Source organism: Ruditapes philippinarum, unplaced genomic scaffold (assembly GCF_026571515.1).
Source record: "Ruditapes philippinarum isolate M1 unplaced genomic scaffold, ASM2657151v2 ctg6050_1_1_1_1, whole genome shotgun sequence".
Taxonomy (NCBI): Eukaryota; Metazoa; Mollusca; class Bivalvia; order Venerida; family Veneridae; genus Ruditapes; species Ruditapes philippinarum.
This window is the reverse complement of record NW_026866049.1, coordinates 14322-32939: the sequence shown is the minus strand read 5'-3', so window position 1 is coordinate 32939 and position 18618 is coordinate 14322. Positions and strand designations below refer to the sequence as shown.

The 18618-nt window shown below is 35.5% G+C and overlaps 1 protein-coding gene across 1 annotated transcript; it reads right to left on the bottom strand.

Annotated features, from left to right (window-relative positions):
• Window positions 1-1455: 1455 nt before the first annotated feature.
• LOC132731118 (AF4/FMR2 family member lilli-like) lies at window positions 1456-8575 on the bottom strand (the record flags this gene model as incomplete). Its single annotated transcript, XM_060717244.1, has 2 exons — window positions 1456-2427; window positions 8069-8575. Coding segments are annotated over 2 exons (836 nt in total), but the record flags the coding sequence as incomplete, so codon positions are not given.
• Window positions 8576-18618: the final 10043 nt, after the last annotated feature.

Here is an 18618-nt window from a genome sequence, read left to right as displayed (position 1 = left end):
CAAAACATTTTCAAAGCAATTTCACTGAGATACAAAGATGATATTGGATGAGTGTATGTTCAATACTGAATTTATTGAATGAGTTGAAAAAAATTAAATTATGCCAGCCACGGGCGAATATAATGTTATTTTAGGCAACAAGTTTAACAAGCAATATCATAGTATTGCAAGCAATACAAAAGTCCCCTACTGGTTACAACCCCATAAGATATTTGTCAGCAACATTCTGAAGGGTAATTTTCTATTCCCCTTATGGTGGTCCAACTCGGCGCCACTATATGCACGCAAAACAAGTACTACCATCTTTGTATTTCAGAATAATTATAGAATACATGTACATCTTTATCCCAGGCAGAGGCAGAAATTAACAAAATGTCAATATATATGAGCCGCGCCACGACAAAACCAACATAATGGGTTTGCGACCAGCATGGATCCAGACCAGGATGGATCCAGACCAGCCTGCGTATTCCCGCAGTCAGATCAGGATCCATGCTGTTCGTTGTCATTTTCCCCACTTGTAATAGAGTTGATAAGCAAACAGCATGGATCCTGATCAGACTGCGCAGGCTGGTCTGGATCCATGCTGGTCGCAAACTCATTATGTTGGTTTTGTCGTGACGCGGCTCATATAATGTTATATATAATTATACCATATATGTAGCAGAGGAAGAAGCTTTATTCTTTCACAAACATCACAATACACTATAGACAAAGCCATTATATAACTCAAAAGTCACAAACAATTTTTTTGGTATATTTTTTTGCAATGTTATAAAAATACACTCGCACATATGTATAAAACAAACATTAATTTCTTTCAGATAAGTACTCTAAGCTTCATTCAAATAATAACATTATCAACAGTTCTTTTGCAGTTAAAGTCAAAAATCAAAGCAAATGGTGCTAATAGTTACTAAGGGAAGAAACTCTGGTAATCATAATTATAAAACTAGTCATATACTGATTTTTCCCCTTTTAAAAAATGTAAAAATTGAGCAAAGTTCGAAATAAATGCATTTTCACATGAGTTTCAGTCCAAACTGTCTTGAACAGGTCCCTCGATTGATCAATTATCTGTCTTTAAAAGTAAGGTGAAAACAACTTTAAAACTTGCGGCATGAATAAATGTAACTTCTTTATAGGACAAATGTAATAGTGATTCTTCTTTAACAAATGTGTCCATAATGATTTAATGTGTCTTAGATATTTTATAATTTCTTATAACTTTAAAGGCACGGTAACACACCTGAAACAAATACATTTTTCTTTCTTTAGAAAATGTATACCTGAGTAATATAAAATTTAAATAATGGTTTTAAAGCATATATTATATGCTTATTATCCAAAGAAAACTTATTCAGAAAGTGGTATTATTTATCATAAAGGTAGCAAAATGTAAACAAAGTGGTAATTTGACTTCCATACAAAATACCAAATCACTGTAACTGAAGCAAAAGTTGGTTCACATAATTAGCCAATGGGAATCTTTTTTGGAAACAACAACAAGACACACAAAAAAAGTTTTTAAGAAATAAAAATAAAAGTATTTAAAGTGCATAATAGGCCTTTAAGACAAAAAATCATATTTCAAAATTGTTCAGAGTATTAATATGTGTTTTAAAAACTCGTAAAAAAATTTACAACAATTATTCTTGTCACTAACAATCTATTATCACTTTTTGTTTTTGGTTTGTTTTTGTTTTTGTTTTTTTTTAAATATTTCATAGCATTGTTTGAAAAACAAAAGCAAGCAACTAAGTGTTTATCTTGAGAAAAATTATGCAAAACAATTTACATTTTGACAATATCTTTAACACATTTTTTAAACTATTATAAAGTATAATTTGCACAGATTCAGTATAGCATTTCAGGATAACAAACCCTAATACCTATTTGGTACACATGAACATATAAAAAAAAACGTAACACTGGCCTTGACTTTTTTTTGACAGTTTTTGTATATCTTCTTTAAAAAATACATTTTTGCTATGTAAGAGATTATCTTTCTCTTGTGACATCATGATTTGAGAAAAAAACAATAAAGCAGATTGCATTTATTTTCATTAGGGTCCGATATCCAAAATGATATTGCAGTTTAAAAAAACAACTTCTCAAACATCATCTTCAGATATGCCATTGGTGAATTCTTTGTCTTCGCTTCAAACATGACTTGTTTCTTCAACCTGTGTGAAACCACAGTTGTGACTTTAAAAGGCTTGTTCTTATCTAATTCCTCGGCCTCCTTCCCTTTGTAACCAGCCTTCCATGGGTCGAAACTAATTTCCACGCGTGCCATATCACCAGATACCAGTGTCAGGTATTGCAACAAGTTGCAGCCCCTCACTAGTTTCTTCAGATTCTCTTTTTTAATCATACAGTGTAATAACCGTGACCCTATCTTTTCACGGCGAAATGCTATTGCTCCTGAAAATTGAAAAATTTATATATTTGCCATGTAGTTCATAAACAAGTCAGTAATTTTCCCTCTTATATAACAGACTCTGAAAAAAAGGCCTCTTCCCAATTGTAATTTTCTTTAAAATCATGCAGTTTTCCCAAAAATCTGAACTTAAACCAGTTTTTTTACTTCCCAAATCAGCAGTATTAGTAATAATTTTTCAAAAATCAAGAGGCTAAGGCCTCTTACCAATAAAGTGAGAAAAATCACTGCAAGTTTTATCACATTAACCACGGCCCAGGAGTGTAATTAAACCATTTAATAACTAGAACTGCCACTGTCATGGCGTGAATACCCCCGCATACCACTTTGTCAGAATCAACAGTGGCCATTTAGAGCTCAAGGACAACATCCCTGCCAAATCTGAGGTTACAAAGCCAGTGCTATGTATTCTACATGCTTCAAATGTGAAAATGTCAAAATCAATAAACTGCGGACGGGCATTCTTAAGCAATTGAGGGGAAAAGCTTTTTTTAGTCGACCTTTGACCCAGTGACCCTCAAAATCAAAAGGGGTCACCTTATAGTCATGATCAACCTCCATGCCAAATATGAAGACTGTGGGTCAAAGGAATATGAAGTTAATGGGTGAACAATCTTTTTGAAGTCAAAGTCCATGTGACCTTGATCTTTGACCCAGTGACCTTAAAGTAAATAGGGGTCACCTACTAATCATAACTAACCTCCATGCCAAATATTAAGACTGTGGGTCAAAGGAATCTATAGTTATTGAGTGGACAAGCTTTTTTAGTCAAGGCCCCTGTGACCTTGACCTTTGAACCAGTGTAATAAAAATAAATAGGGGTCATCTACTTTATATCATGACTAACCTCCATGCCAAATATGAAGACTGTGGGTCAAAGGTTTCTTAAGTTATTGGGCCGACAAACTATTTGAAGTCAAAGCCCCTGTGACCTTGACCTTTGACCCAGTGACCTCAAAATCAAAAGGGGTCATTAACTAATCATGACTAACCTCCATGCCAAATATGAAGACTGAGGGTCAAAAGAATTTTAAGTTATTGGGCAGACAAGCTTTTTATAGTCAAGGCCCCTGTGACCTTGACCTTTGACCCAGTAAACTAAAAATCAATAGGGGTTATCTACTCGTCATGACTAACCTCCATGCCAAATATGAAGACTGTGGATCAAAGGTTTCTTAATTTAAAGGGTGGACAAACTTTTTAAAGTCAAAGTCCCTGTGACCTTGACCTTTGACCTCAAAATAAATAGGGGTCATCTACTCGTCATGACTAACCTTTGACCCAGTGACCTCAAAATTAATAGGGGTCTTCTACTCGTCATGACTAACCTCCATGCCAAATATGAAGACTGTGGGATAAAGGAATCTTAAGTTATTGGTCAGACAAGCTTTTTGAAGTCAAGGCCCCTATGACCTTGACCTTTGACCTGGTGACCTCAAAATCAATAGGGGTCATCTACTCGTCATGACTAACCTCCATGCCAAATATGAAGACTGTGGGTCAAAGGAATCTTAAGTCATTGGGCGGACAAGCTTTTTGAAGTCAAGGCCCCTGTGATCTTGAATCTGACCTGGCAACCTCAAAATCAATAGGGGTCATCTACTCGTCATGACTAACCTCCATGCCAAATATGAAGACTGTGGGTCAAAGGAATCTTAAGTTATTGGGCGGACAAGAAAAAACCGACAGACGCTCGACGGCCGGACAGACAAGCTGATTCCAGTATACCCCCCTTACAACTTTGTTGTGCGGGGGTATAAAATTGATATTACACTAGTGTTATAACACTTTCATGTGACGTCATTTGCAATATATATAAACATAGCATTAAAGCCTGCTAATGTTAGTATTACACTAAAGACGCGTCATTGAAAAATGATTCTTTTAAACAGTAACTGCTTACCATTCTTATTTATATTATGTGATAAATAGAATATGATATTGTGTAGATTCAATACTAATTTTATTAAAGTCATTGAATAAAACAATATTATGCTCACCAGAGGCTTGCATAATATTAATTTATTCAACTATTAAATTCAGTATTAAACCTACATCTATTCAATATCTTCTATTTGTTAAACAGGAATATCAAGGATTTTCTTAAAATAAAAAGATTTCTTTTGTAATTTGGGCTGAATGACAGAAACTGTTTGTTTTTGTTTGTTGTAGAGCTATTTTCTTTTCTTTTTTTTTTAAATAAAGGACATAATATAATATAATGGGATCACTCAATTGGCAGGCCTTTAGTCAGCATACAAATGACTTCCATTTAAGTCTGAAGTAAATGCATTGATAAACAAGAGTGCCATGATGGCCCTGAAATTGCTCACCTGTATATAGGCCCCTGGGCCAAGGCCAATTTTAAACAAGGGGCTTTTATTTGAACAAACTTGGTAGACACCCATTAGAAGCTGTTTCATAAAAAATATCTAAGCTCTAGGTCTTTGGGGTTTTTATTCATTGTAAGACGATTTTTTCAGTTTTTATTACATACATATAGGGAAAAACAAAGACCCCCCTGAGAGGGGCCAATTTTGACCCCAGGGCTTTTATTTGAACAAACTTGGTAGACACTCACTAGAAGATATTTCATGTTTAGTTTCTAAACTCTAGCTCTTTGGGTTTTTTATAAGAAGATTTTTAAAGTTTTTACTACATTGGTGTGTATTCACATATAAGGAATTAAATGACCCCTTGGGCACGGCCAATTTTAACCAAAGGGCCCTTATTTAAACAAACTTGGTAGACACCCATTAGCAGATTTTTCATGCTAAGTATCTTAGCTCTAGGTCTTTTGGGTTTTTAAAAGAAGATTTTTAAAGTTTTTCTATATACAAATAAGGGGAAAATCAATGACTCCCCAACCGGCGCATTTATTTGAACAAAGTTGGTAGACACTGACTAGTTGATGTTTCATGCCAAATATTTAAGCTCTAGCTCTTTCGGTTTTAAAAAAGAAGATATTTTAAGTTTTTCCTATCTGTTGCCATGGCAACCAGAGTTCTGCTTGGAATTCAATTCTTTGAACAATTTTTAAAAATAACTACCAAAAGAACATTCCTGTGAAGTTTGGATGAAATTGGCTTAGCGGTTTATGAGGAGATGTTGTTTAAAGTAAAAGTTTATGGACTGACCACGGACGGACGCCAGATGGCAAGCGATGACAAAAGCTCACTTTGTGAGCTGAAAAAAGTATGCCTCATAAGATGCTACATCACACCCAAAAAACCAGGATCTACGTCAAATGTCAAGGTCACATTTGAAGATCAAAGAAAAACTCTTTTCTGGAGCAAAACTTCTACATACAATAAGGGTTATTAAAATATTATTAATTTAAATATAACTTGTCACAAATGCAGATTACTGAGATGTAGTGTGGCATGCAAAATTCAAGTCCCTGAGCTCAAGATCTAAGTCACTCTTATAGGTCAAAGGTCAGATAAAAATATGAAAATGTGTGTATGGACAGTTAAGTAGCCTTGGACTGAATGATGATATGAAAAGTGTTAACATCATGAAACTGAGTCTTGCCGACATATTCAATGTCAATAGAAATAAGGTCAATTGTCACCAAAGATGATTATAATTTTCACATCATGAAACTGAGTCTTGCCGACATATTCAATGTCAATAGAAATAAGGTCAATTGTCACCAAAGATGATTATAATTTTCAAATGTTCAACACTTTGGCACATTATTATGCACAAATTCAGGTCCCTTTGACCAAGAGGTCACAAGCAGAGGTCCAGGTTTTGAAAGAAAGCAGTTAAATCAATATACCCACAATTGAATAAAATAAATCTTAAAAAATTTTAAATTATTATATCAATTTTATAGTTTTAAAAATATGAAAAGCATATCTCATAATCAAGGTGAAGTTCTGTACCTATATGTATTAAGCAATGTGCATCAGAATTTACCATTTGAGGCACGCTATGACAAAACCAACATAGTGTGCTTGCAACCAGCATGGATCCAGACCACTGAGCCTGTGCATTCACGCAGTCTGATCAGGATCCATGCTGTTTGCTATCTGTTTCTCAACTTGTGATAGGGTTGGTAAGTGAACAGCATGGATCCTGATCAGACTGCACGGATGCACAGGCTGGTCTGGATCCTAGCTGGTCGCAAACGCACTTTGGAAGTTTTGTCATGGCGCGGCTCATTTTTATCACCACATTGTTACCTAAAATGAAAATTTCAGCATATTCAGACAATGTACAGGTATTGTTTGTGAAAAGTACTGTCTAGGCTCAATAAAAATCACCTTCAAGTTTATTAAACAAGAGGGCCATGATGGCCCTTAGGCCGCTCACCTGTATATAGCCCCCCCCCCAACCCCCGGAGCGGGGCCAGTTTATACCCCAGGGCTTTTATTTGAACAAACTTGGAAGACACCCATTAGAAGATGTTTCTTGATGTTAAGTTTTTCTACACACATATAATGAAAAACAATGATCTTCCCCCCCCATCCCCCCTGCAGCAGGGCCAATTTTAACCCAAGGGCTTTTATTTGAACAAACTTGGTAGACACCCATAAGAAGATGTTTCATGCTAAACATCGAAGCTCTAGCTCATTGGGTTTTTTAAAAGAAGATTTTTAAGTTTTTGCTGTACACATACAGTTAAAAACAATGGCACCCCTGGGGCGGGGGCAGTTTTGACCCCAGGGCTTTTATTTGAACAAACTTTGTAGACACTTACTAGAAGATATTTCATGCTAAATATCTAAACTCTAGCTATTTGGGTTTTTTCAAAGAAGATTTTTAAGTTTTTGCTATACAAATATAAGGAAAGTCAATGACCCCCGGGGCGGGGCCAATTTTGAACACAGGGATTTTATCTGAACAAACTTTGTAGACACTTACTAGAAGATGTTTCATGCTTAATATCTAAACTCTAGCTATTTGGGTCTTTTCAAAGAAGATATTTTAAGTTTTTGCTATACACTTATAAGGGTAATCAATGACCCCCTGGGGCGGGGCCAATTTTGACCCCAGGACTTTTATTTGAACAAACTTGGTAGAGACCCATTAGAACATGTTTCATGCTAAATATCTTAGGTCTAGCTCTTTGAGTTCTTTAAAAGAAGATTTTTAAGCTTTTACTATATGCATATAGGGAAAATCAATGACCCCCTGGGGCGGGGCCAATTTTGACCCAAGGGCTTTTATTTGATCAAACTTGGTAGACAATCATTAGAAGATATTTTAAGTTTTTTCTTTCGGTTGCCATGGCAACAAAGAGTTCTGCATGGAATTAAATTCTTTGAACAATTTTTAAAGGTGACCACCAAAGGAACATTCCTGTGAAGTTTGGATGAAATTGGCTTAGTGGTTTATGAGGAGATGTCATTTAAAGTAAAAGTTTACGGACAGGTGGACACTGGACGGCCGGATGCCGGATGAAAAGCGATCACAAAAGCTCACCCTGTCACTTTGTGACAGGTGAGCTAAAAAACTACTGGCACATTTTTACCAGCATCCACAACAATTGTTCAATACAAGCACTGACTTGTTTCCATGCATCCAAAAATAAGTGCCAACCTCTCCACAGAAAAAAACTTTTGAATAGCCTTTGATATATTTTACAAAAAGACAAACTGCTTTAAGAAATAATACCTGGCATAGAAGGGTAAACAATGACACAGTCCTGCGGGCAGTTGATAGGGATTACATCATATGGTGTCATAGGGATCACACCTGTGTCTACCGAGTGGCCTGCATCTGCCTGATCCCCACTACCATGGTTACCAGATCCCTGTGCCTGATTCTCATTACCTCCTGCTATATCAATTATCTGACCAATTGCTTTGTCACCTCTTTCTGGAAGATTTGGTGCCAAAAGATTTACTTCCTGTGGCTGCAGCTGTTGTTGTTGTTGCTGAAGTTGTTGTTGTTGCTGCATCTGCTGTTGTTGTTGCTGAAGGTGCTGCTGTTGTTGTTGCAGCTGTTGTTGTTGTTGCAGCTGTTGTTGTTGTTCTTGCTGCTGCGAAAGTGGAGAAGGTGATCTTGGCATCATGCCAGAATCAGGGCTACCTTTGGCATCAGAGACATCTTCATCTGAGTCTTCAGTAATGACATCATCATAGGTCTCCTCTGCTTCATTCCATTCATCATGATCAGCACCTGAAAAACAGACAAGGATTTTTTTTATTCAGGATTTTGGGAACATGAGTCATACCCATGGCATTGGGAATTTCAGCAATGTTTTGTTTTAAATTGGGAAAAAAATGCATGACTGAAATTTTGCAGTGATTAAATGGATGCAAAGAAGCACTGTCTAGGATGGCATCTTCAAACATTAAAGATTTTAGAATTTGTTATTCAATATTTTTATTTTGTAACTTTCAAATGGGAATTTTTTCCTGTGGATTGGAAAAATAATATACTATTTTCAATAGCTGGTGCATGCCTCTAAACCAAGTTATTGTGTGTTAGAGCCCTACTCGGGTCAGTCATTTTTCCTTAAATGTAAACAATACAATGGTTGGTGCCAAGAAGCAAGCTCAAACAAGAGGGCCATGATGGCCCTAAGTCGCTCACCAGAAACAACTGCTTTTCAGTGTTGGAATGTCAATATATTCTGATATTAAATTTGAGCATAGAATGTGTTTAAACAATAATTTGAAGAAATGCCATGACCAAGGGATTTAAGCTTTAGCTTAAACGGGGTCAATCAAATTAATATGAGCAAACTTGATAAAAGACTACCTAAGAAAGCTACAAAGTTTGGTGAATATCAATTATTTCAGGAGGAAATGATGTTCGAAGGTTTTTTCTATTTTTAGCTTTAGTGGCCCCTAAAAGGGGCTAATCAAATTAATAAGAGCAAACTTGTTAAAAGACTACCCAAGAATGCTACAGACAAAGTTTGGTGATCTTCCATCAATTAATTCTGTAGAAATTGACATTTAAAGATATTTCTATTTTTAGCTTTTGCGGCACCTAAAAGGGACCAATCAAAATAATATTAGCAAACTTGATAAAAGACTACCCGAGAATGCTACCGACAAAGTTTGGTGATCATCCATCAATTAGTTCTGTAGAAGAAGATGTTTTAAGGTTTTTTCTATTTTTAGCCTAGAGACCCCTAAAAGGGGTCTATCAAAAATAATATTAGCAAACTTGATAAAAGACTACTCAAGAATGCTACAAAGTTTGGTGATCATCCATCAATTAGTTCTCTAGAAATAGACATTTAACAGTATTTCTATTTTTAGCTTTAGTGGCCCCTAAAAGGGGCCAATCAAATTCATATGAGCAAACTTGATATAAGACTACCTAAGAATGCTACAGACTAAGGATGTCATCTGGAGCCGAAACGGCCATCTGGATATCCGAATCAGACATCCGGATACATCCGGATGTTCGGATCGTTAATTGTTATATTCAAAGTTGGCTGATATGACATAACAATTTTTGGCGACCTTTTTCAAAGTGTAGTATTTTGTTTTACTTCCTTTTTAATTGAATGTTACGTACACGTATCAAATATTTTTCGTTATTGATTTGATTTATTCTATATAGAATATGACTAAATTTAGTGCGTATGGTACTTACGATTTCAAATGAAATGAAAATAAAATCTATCGCCGATTGTCTCAATTCCTTAATTAGTGTAATATACGCAATAACACTCGCTCACATTTGTGAAAACAAAAAAACATCTGTAAAAAAAATTAAATATAATGTTTCCATTGTTCAATAACACACGAGTCTATAACACGCATACAGTTTACACACGATGTCCTTTGACAGGTGTGTAACCAGTTTTTCAAAAGACTCTGCCATTCTTTGATGTTCACCAACATGTAGCCCTGGCTGTTTGATTCGAATCATCAAAGAAGTTGCCGAAACTTACATGAATTACAAACTTTTTAAGTGTTTATAAGTGAAAAAAAAACTGTGTAAAAAATTGTTTTTTTTTAATGCACATGTTTACTAAAGGAGAACAAGATTGCATTTGAGAAAAATGCTATGCCACCGCATTAATACAACACTAAATAGTAGTGTAGGAACAGATTTTCTTTTTCTATACGATTGAAGATTGTCATAATGCATAGATCCCTGACCTATCTAATTCTTATCATCAGATAAGTGGTTAAATCTATTGTTAATCCAATTAAAGATCAGAGTAGGAATATATCAATGCACTTGAGTCTGGTGAATTTGGTGGTGAAGGTCATATTTCACACAGCCTAAATATCATGACTACATCAAAGGACAACACAGTAAGACACTTTTTCAAAATCTAGGTCAGCTGATATCAAAGTTCACTTTACATCTAAATCTGTGCACATGGTTCAAATTTCATAGCTGTACATCAAAGGACAAGAAAGTAGGTCACATCATCAAAATCTAGGTCACCTGAATTACAACTTAAACTGTGCATATGGTCAAAATTCCATTGCTGTACATCAAAGGACAAGAAAGTAGGTCACTTTCCCCTTGGGCAAGGCAAAATTTTGACCCAAGGGTTTAGTTCAAAACAATCTTGATACAGGTCCACCAAACAACATTTCAAATCAAATATCTAATCTGTAGCTTTCTCCCATTCAGAAAACATTTCTTTTATTTTCTGTTTTTACTATGTGTACATAATGAGAATCACTGCCCCCGGGCAGGGCCAATTTTGACACCAAAAATTTGAACAACTTTGGTAGAGGACCTACAGATGATATTATATAGCAAACATCAAAGCTCTATGCCTTGTACCTTCAGACAAAAATATTTTTTTTTTACTATATGTACAAAATGAAAATCAATGACCCCTGGGGTGGAACCAATTTTGACCCCAGGGCTATAATTTGAACAATCCTGGTAGAGGTTCAAGCCTCATAAAGTCACATGCCATATATTTAACCTCTAGTCTTTGTCAATTCAGAGAAGAAGTTTTCAAGTTTTTACTTTATACATATAAGGAAAAGTATCGCCTCTGGGTTAGGGCAATTATAAACACTAGGGGCATAATTAAAACAACTTTAGTAGAGGACCCATAGATGATATTATATACCAAATATCAAAGCTCTAAGCCTTGTACCTTCAGACAAGAAGTTTTTTTTTACTATATGTACATAGTGAAAATCATTGACCCCTGTGCCAATTTTGACCCTGGGCTTTAATTTGTACAATTTTGTTCACTACACAATGTTTCATGCAAAATATCTTAACTTTAGCCTTTGTAAATTTAGAAAAGATGATACATATAAGGAAAACCTATGGCCCCGGGGCGGGGCTAATTTTGACACTAGAGGCAAAATTTGAACAACTTAGGGTGAGTACCTATCGATGATATCATTTAACAAATATTAAAGCTCTAAGCCTTGTACCTTCAGACAGTAAGATTTTTGACCATATGTATATATTGAAAATCAATGACCCCCGGGGCGGGGGCAATTTTGACCCCAGGGCTATAATTTGAACACTCTTGCTAGAGGTTCACTTCACAATGTTTCATGCAAAATATCTAACCTCTAGCTTTTGTCAATTGCTAGAATTTTTTTTTTAAGTTTTTACTATAAGTTTTACTAAATACAACCACCCAAGGCGCTGATTTTAATAAATGTTGTACACACTACCTAAGCGTTGGTAGTATGCGAATCTTAAAAAACGCCCCATCGAATGCCGTGTGATGTTGCGTCAAACTATGGAAATATCTAAAGCTCTAGGCCTTATGGCGCTCGCGTCCCTACGAGAGGGTATGCATAATTATTAATACACTTTTATATATATGGTCAATCATATTAGATGGAAAAATCAACTTGTAAACACACAACAAGAGGGAAGATTCTTCGTGTCTTCGAATTTTGACCACCAGAGCGCATAAAAAAATAGAAGATAATGCGTTGTAAGAGAGTCTAACCAGGTCAAATTGTATCTTATAGTCCACAAGAAGTAATCACTAAATTGCGACTAATGCTACACTATTTTAAGGTCTTTATTCAAGTAAACACAGAAGATATCAAATATTTGAATGACCTATATGGTCTAACATTAATAGAGTGTAACCAGTCAATAACCCTCTCGATGAGGCCTAGGTCGACTTTTTTGACCCCAGGGACCTATATAATGGTTTGATAATAGTAAAACTAAAAAAAAAACAAATTATCTTTGAGTCCTAAGGTGTCTAAGTCAGACAATGTAAACTTATGCAAATTATCTAAGACACTCTAGGCCTAATCTTGGAGTCATAATATAGCACTAAGTGAAGAACGGTTTTATTTTATATAATTTTTTCTTACTGCTGTTAACAATACCATCTTCTAGGAATGTTACTTACCCTATAGTTGAGTAATTCAAAATAAAAAGCCGCTGGAGTACCCTAAGAACTCCGCGCGTCCCGGCCGGCGGGTGTGGGGTCATGATCCAATCAGATAAACATGACTCCACAGATGGAGACATATAAATTTGAAACCTATATCTATTGTAAAGGAAATCTTCCTATACTACAAACCCATAGACCTATGCTATAAGGCTAAAAGATATTAGACATATACAATCATATACTCACTAGTCCTAGTTGTTCTAGCCCTACGCTCGGTCTAGAATAATTATGCCTCTGGGTATACAAATAATTGCCCTTATGCTCCTTGATAATCCTCATTTGTGATCCATGGACAACCAATTCTCTGCCATATATAGGTAACAGATAAATAATTCTTTGACATCTAAATATATTCTTGTAAAGACAACTTATGGCTCAAGCAATATAACAACATCGCATCGCAGATATGGCGAATTCTCTAACCGCCGTAAGTTTGGTTAATGAGTAATTAAGAGAACTTGATAGTCTGAACAGAAGCCTTACAATTATGCTACACTCTGCTATTCACCAGACCAAAGACACACACAAACAGGTGAATCGATATATGCCAAAACGGACAAAACCCATTAATATGACACCCCTAATATGCAGAATCCCAATCTAAGGTCGTAAAATATGTGTCTGTCAAGTTATAATCATAGTTTACTTACTGACAGCTAAAATCTGCTACATAATCCCAGCTCTCTATAGGAGTTTCGCAAACTTGATTATCTCCAAATATTAGTGATGTAAGTAAAAGAGTGAAACTTTTCCAACCAGTATTTACTTAATTTATTACACTCTTTTTACTACTTGCTAACCCAAAGTCATAAAGGGCAGGGATTAAAAACAATATCACTTTCCAACACAATTTATTTTTAGTAGGGCTTTAATATCTATTGTGGATTACAGCCTCTGAAAACACCCCACTGAACATGTTACAGCAGAGGGACAAGATATGATTAACGTTATAAACATTATACTCTCTTAAAGAGAAAAGCTTTTAATCTACCTAGAACACCTGGTGGTTATTACAAGATCATAGTTATGCCTTTACAATTTAACGGACTCATCAAGATTTAATATGAGCGTACAACTTAGAGTATAAAGACACCTGACGACCAGGACCGTAAGAAGTACCCACTAAAGTAATGAGTATCGATCTATCAAACCTACTTCAGCTAACCGAAATGATGTTCGAGGTGTTCTCAATTATTTGATTCTCCTATTAGTACCCCTATAAAGGGACTAATAAAATTCATATAAGCATAATTCTTGATAAAAAGGACTACTTCCAAAGAATGCTACAGACAAAGTTTCGTTATAAAATCCTCCATCAATCCATCAAATGGATTCTGAGAAGCAAGATGTTTTCCATAAGGTTTTCTCAAATATGTTTAGCATGTTAGAGGCCCCCTTGAAAGGGAGCCAATCAAATTAATATGATGGCAAATTGATAGAGGAAGCCTTACCCAAGTGAATGACCTACTCATGATATAATAACGTGTCTACTCGATAGACAATACAACATTAATTAGTTCGTAGTGATGATTTCGTTTAAAACATTATTGTTGTCTATTTGTTCATATTTCTAAGCGACCCTGTCTCTATGATATCAAGGGGCTAATACAAAGTTAAATATCAGCAAACTTATAAAAAACAATACACCAAGCTCAATCTGGGGTTACCAGAGACATATAGCGCTACCTGTCCGCCGGTGTGCAGTCATCAAGTTAGTCTCTACTTGATGATAGTGCTATATCTCAGTACGTATATTGATGAATAGTTAGCTCATACCTTACTATATATACTTATAGCGAACCCCTAAAAGGGACCAATATTCAATCTCTGTACTATGATATAGAACCAAAATGATAAAGACTACCTAAGAAACTACAAGAATCCTGCGTAGAACCTATTCCATCAATTAGGTTACTCTAGAAATTAGACGATTTAAAGGGTTTATATTTCGTATTTTAAGCATTATTTCACGAGTCCCCCTAAAGGGCACACAATTTAACGAAATGCATTACACTCACTCTCCAAAACTTGATAGAGATAGACTGATGCTGCTAGAGTGAATGACTGACAGCCACAGAGAGTTCTCTGAATCATTGCGCCAGCCTCGAAGTTAGTTCTGTAGAGAACAGAATGAGTTTAAAGTGTTTTAGCTCTTCCACTAGTATGTACTCCAAGCCTCAAGGAGCCTCTAAAAAGAAGGTGAGCTAAATCAAAATAATATTAGCAATCCTAACTTGCATCAAGACGTACCTAGGCGAATTGCTACAGTACGACAGAGTATTGAGTGATCATCCATCAATTAGTTCTGTAGAAATAGACAGATTTACAGGTATAATTGCGCTCAATACTTGTCTAAGAAACCCACTCCCTAATGTCAGCTCCCACTTACTATGAGGTGGCATTGCAATCACTCTAACAAAACTCTTATAGTGAGGCACAAACTTCTGAAGGTCACACAGATCACATTGAGCATATCAAAAAGTACTCCCATTCAGTGAAACAATATGACTCGGTACATACTCAACACGAAACAATATGTATCAATGTAATTGCTCTATGTGAACAAGAAATGAAACTTAAAAGGTCTATTCTGACATGTTATATACGCATCTCTCTAAACTCACTAAGAAACCTACAAGGTCACATTGAATATCCAATGGACTCCAAAAATGTGCCAAAGATGTAGCTCGCCCAGAGGGATCGACTTTATCAGTATCTCTACACCACATGAATGTAGAACACATCTATTAGTCACTATAGTACTGTTTCAGAGAAAGAGTCATTACTATTAAGGAACTCTCTGTTGAGAACTGACGGAAGCTAGACATGACCAAGTAGACCATATGGATCCCCTGACGATGCCGCTCTCTCATCACTAGTAGTGGCTTCACCTGAGCACTTCGGCTCATGGTCGCAGCCGTGAGAAAATGTGCACACCAGATACTTGAAGCAGCACTACGCTCACCAAATGCTGCGCCACATTTAAAAATGAACATGTGAAATAGAGTAATAAACTACAAAAGAAGATGTTCTATAGATGAAGTCTCTGTATCGAACATACAACAATTGATATATTAGGCCCCAGATCGGAGCATAAGCATGAAAACCAGCTCTAGAAAAGTTCAATCAAAAGCCAAGGTTTTCAACCCACAGGACTTGTATCTTCGAACCAAATCCTGGGTAGACAACCTGCAAATTAGAAGATATTTATCGCGACGTAAAGCATCTTAAGTCATGAGCAATCGATATAGACCAAAAACTCCTTGAAAAAAACCGCGTATGTTTATATGACTATAAGAGGATGTTTATAAAATAATAGTAAGTCCTACTTGTATAAAAGTATCATTCTTTATCTAGTTGGAAGGTGCTTACTACATCATTATGTGTATTATCAAATTAAAAAAGACGCACATGCATACGAGCCTCCCACTAAGAGGAGTATGGGGGTGCGCCGCCTCATGAGTGTGTCTCGACCCTGAGAGGTTTTTTATTCCCTATTATGAACAAACTTTTGAAGACACTAACTGAAAGATGTTTTTGACTGTCTCATAGAATAATAAATAACATAAATCTCTAAATAAAAGAACCCGGCATCGTAAGCTATGCTAGAGGGGCTTTTAATGTTCTATTGATGCAAATGAAGGAGATAATATTAATAAGTATTCTTTCTGCTTATTATGGTGAAGAGTGCTTCTATACAAGTATTTGTCCCAAAATAATACAAAGCATTCCTGACCCCTACGGTGGTTCAGAGGACAATTTGACCCATATGGGGCTTCTCTATGCTCTGACACACAAGAGGGGCTATATGTAGACATTCTCTACTAAGATTAGATGTTTCCAAGCTGCCTATTAAGATTATTCTTAAGGCACTTCATTATACGGTAATAAAATCTGTTTTATTTCAAAAAAAGTACTTTTCTTTTTATAAATGTAAATTACATAGCGGAAGACAGACGCTATGCAGGACAGCTAAAAATTGTATCTATTTTTTACGCATTGATAAGACTTGTTTTGACATTTTCATTGCATTAATAATTGTCTGTTAAATGCCCTCAACTATGAAACTCACTTTAGAGCATGTGTTTCAAGGTCCAAAAACTAAGCTATATAATGCCCCTCGGTCGCGATCCAAATATAATAATGAACCCGCCTCTAAAATGCCCGGGTCATTGTCGTATTCCTTACTTGACTTGAACCCGCGTTGGTGTCATTTTTTATAGAAGCGCCAGCAATATCACATTATAGTTGTCAATGTGGTAACATCTAGTCAGAGCAAATAAGTTTAAAGAATCATGGTTCAAATATTAATGACTTAGTGAATCATTTATCTTACAACATCATTACAATAATTCACTACAATATTTATCTAGATTATAGATTGTAATTAACATTACACAGGGTTATTGATATTCATATCAACATGTGTTTGAACATAATTAATAAATAATCAAAACTTATATTATAGGTGTATTTGCTTGATTTGTGGCGTTCATAATTTATGTATATTATCTAAATACAACATTAAAATGTAATGAAATTATTTTATTTACGATGCACTTATCATAAACCTCAAATGTTATTGTATATATGGCAAATAATATATATATTAAAAACATTGAATTCAAGCTAGTAACTTAATATTAAAGAAAAGTTAATATAAGCAATTGATTATTGATTATATAACTAATAAGTTATCATATTTATTAATATTATTAGTTCTATTATATTTGCCTGGTAATAATCCCTTTTTTAAGGTTTTTTAACTAGATGATTCATAAATTAGTGAGGCAAAATTCAACTGACCCACCTAGAGCCAAGGGTGCCAATTTTCTCTGAAACCCAGTTTTGTTCAAGATAGAATATAGCTTACTTTTGAAGCAGAACTGGTATTAGACATCAATAACCTGAGGCTCCTCAAGAAAGGCTCCAGGTGTTGGTCACTTAGTCTAAATTACAATCTAAGTAGACTTTGGCCATCCAAATGCTAGCCTCCTTGTCTTTAACTATTATGTTGTTAGTTGGTTCTATTCAAAAAACTATAAAAGAAAAATCTTCTGATTTGATTTTATAAAAAGAATTCCATATAGCTTAACGTATAAGCTGTTCATAGATATTATTAGGAGCATGAAAAACAATCTTAACTTTCGTAAGTGAATGATCTACACCACATGAGATGTGTCAATAAAAGCCCTGGGTCAACAACTGGTCCGGCCCCAGGGTGTCATTGTTTTACTATATGGCGATGATAGCTTGAAAAACTTTAAAAAAAATGTCTCCTACATTTTCAAAATTAGTCCCAATGAGCTAGAGCTTAGATGTTTAGCATGAAACACTCCCCTCTATGTGAGTGGTCTACCGAGGTTTGTGCAAAATAAAAGCCCTTGGGTTAAATTGGCCCATGCACACGTGGTGGGGGGGTTTTGGTTATGGGTTGAGGCCTACATAATACAGAGATGTGTGACTCCTCTAGGCCATCATCCTCTTGTTACTTATAACATGTACATATCTTTACTTGTCCCACAGCGCTTGTCAATAATTATTAATTCCCTCTGGTGTCATAAACTCTAATATTGCACAGTTAACTGCCGATAATTGACTGCAATGTAACACATTTATGTACATGAATATCACCTCCTCATCGGATACCTGCACCCTCGTAAAGTATCGAGTGATGTAATACATCGCGTATAATTACTCTGATCACCTGACAGCAGTGGTTTAAACCAGCGAGTTTTAAAAAGTCTCTTAACACCCTAAATATGGTACTTTTATACATACTTTAGGACGTTCATAACCTACATACGCATACTTACAGCGCAGCTGTGTAAAATCTTTTATCAAG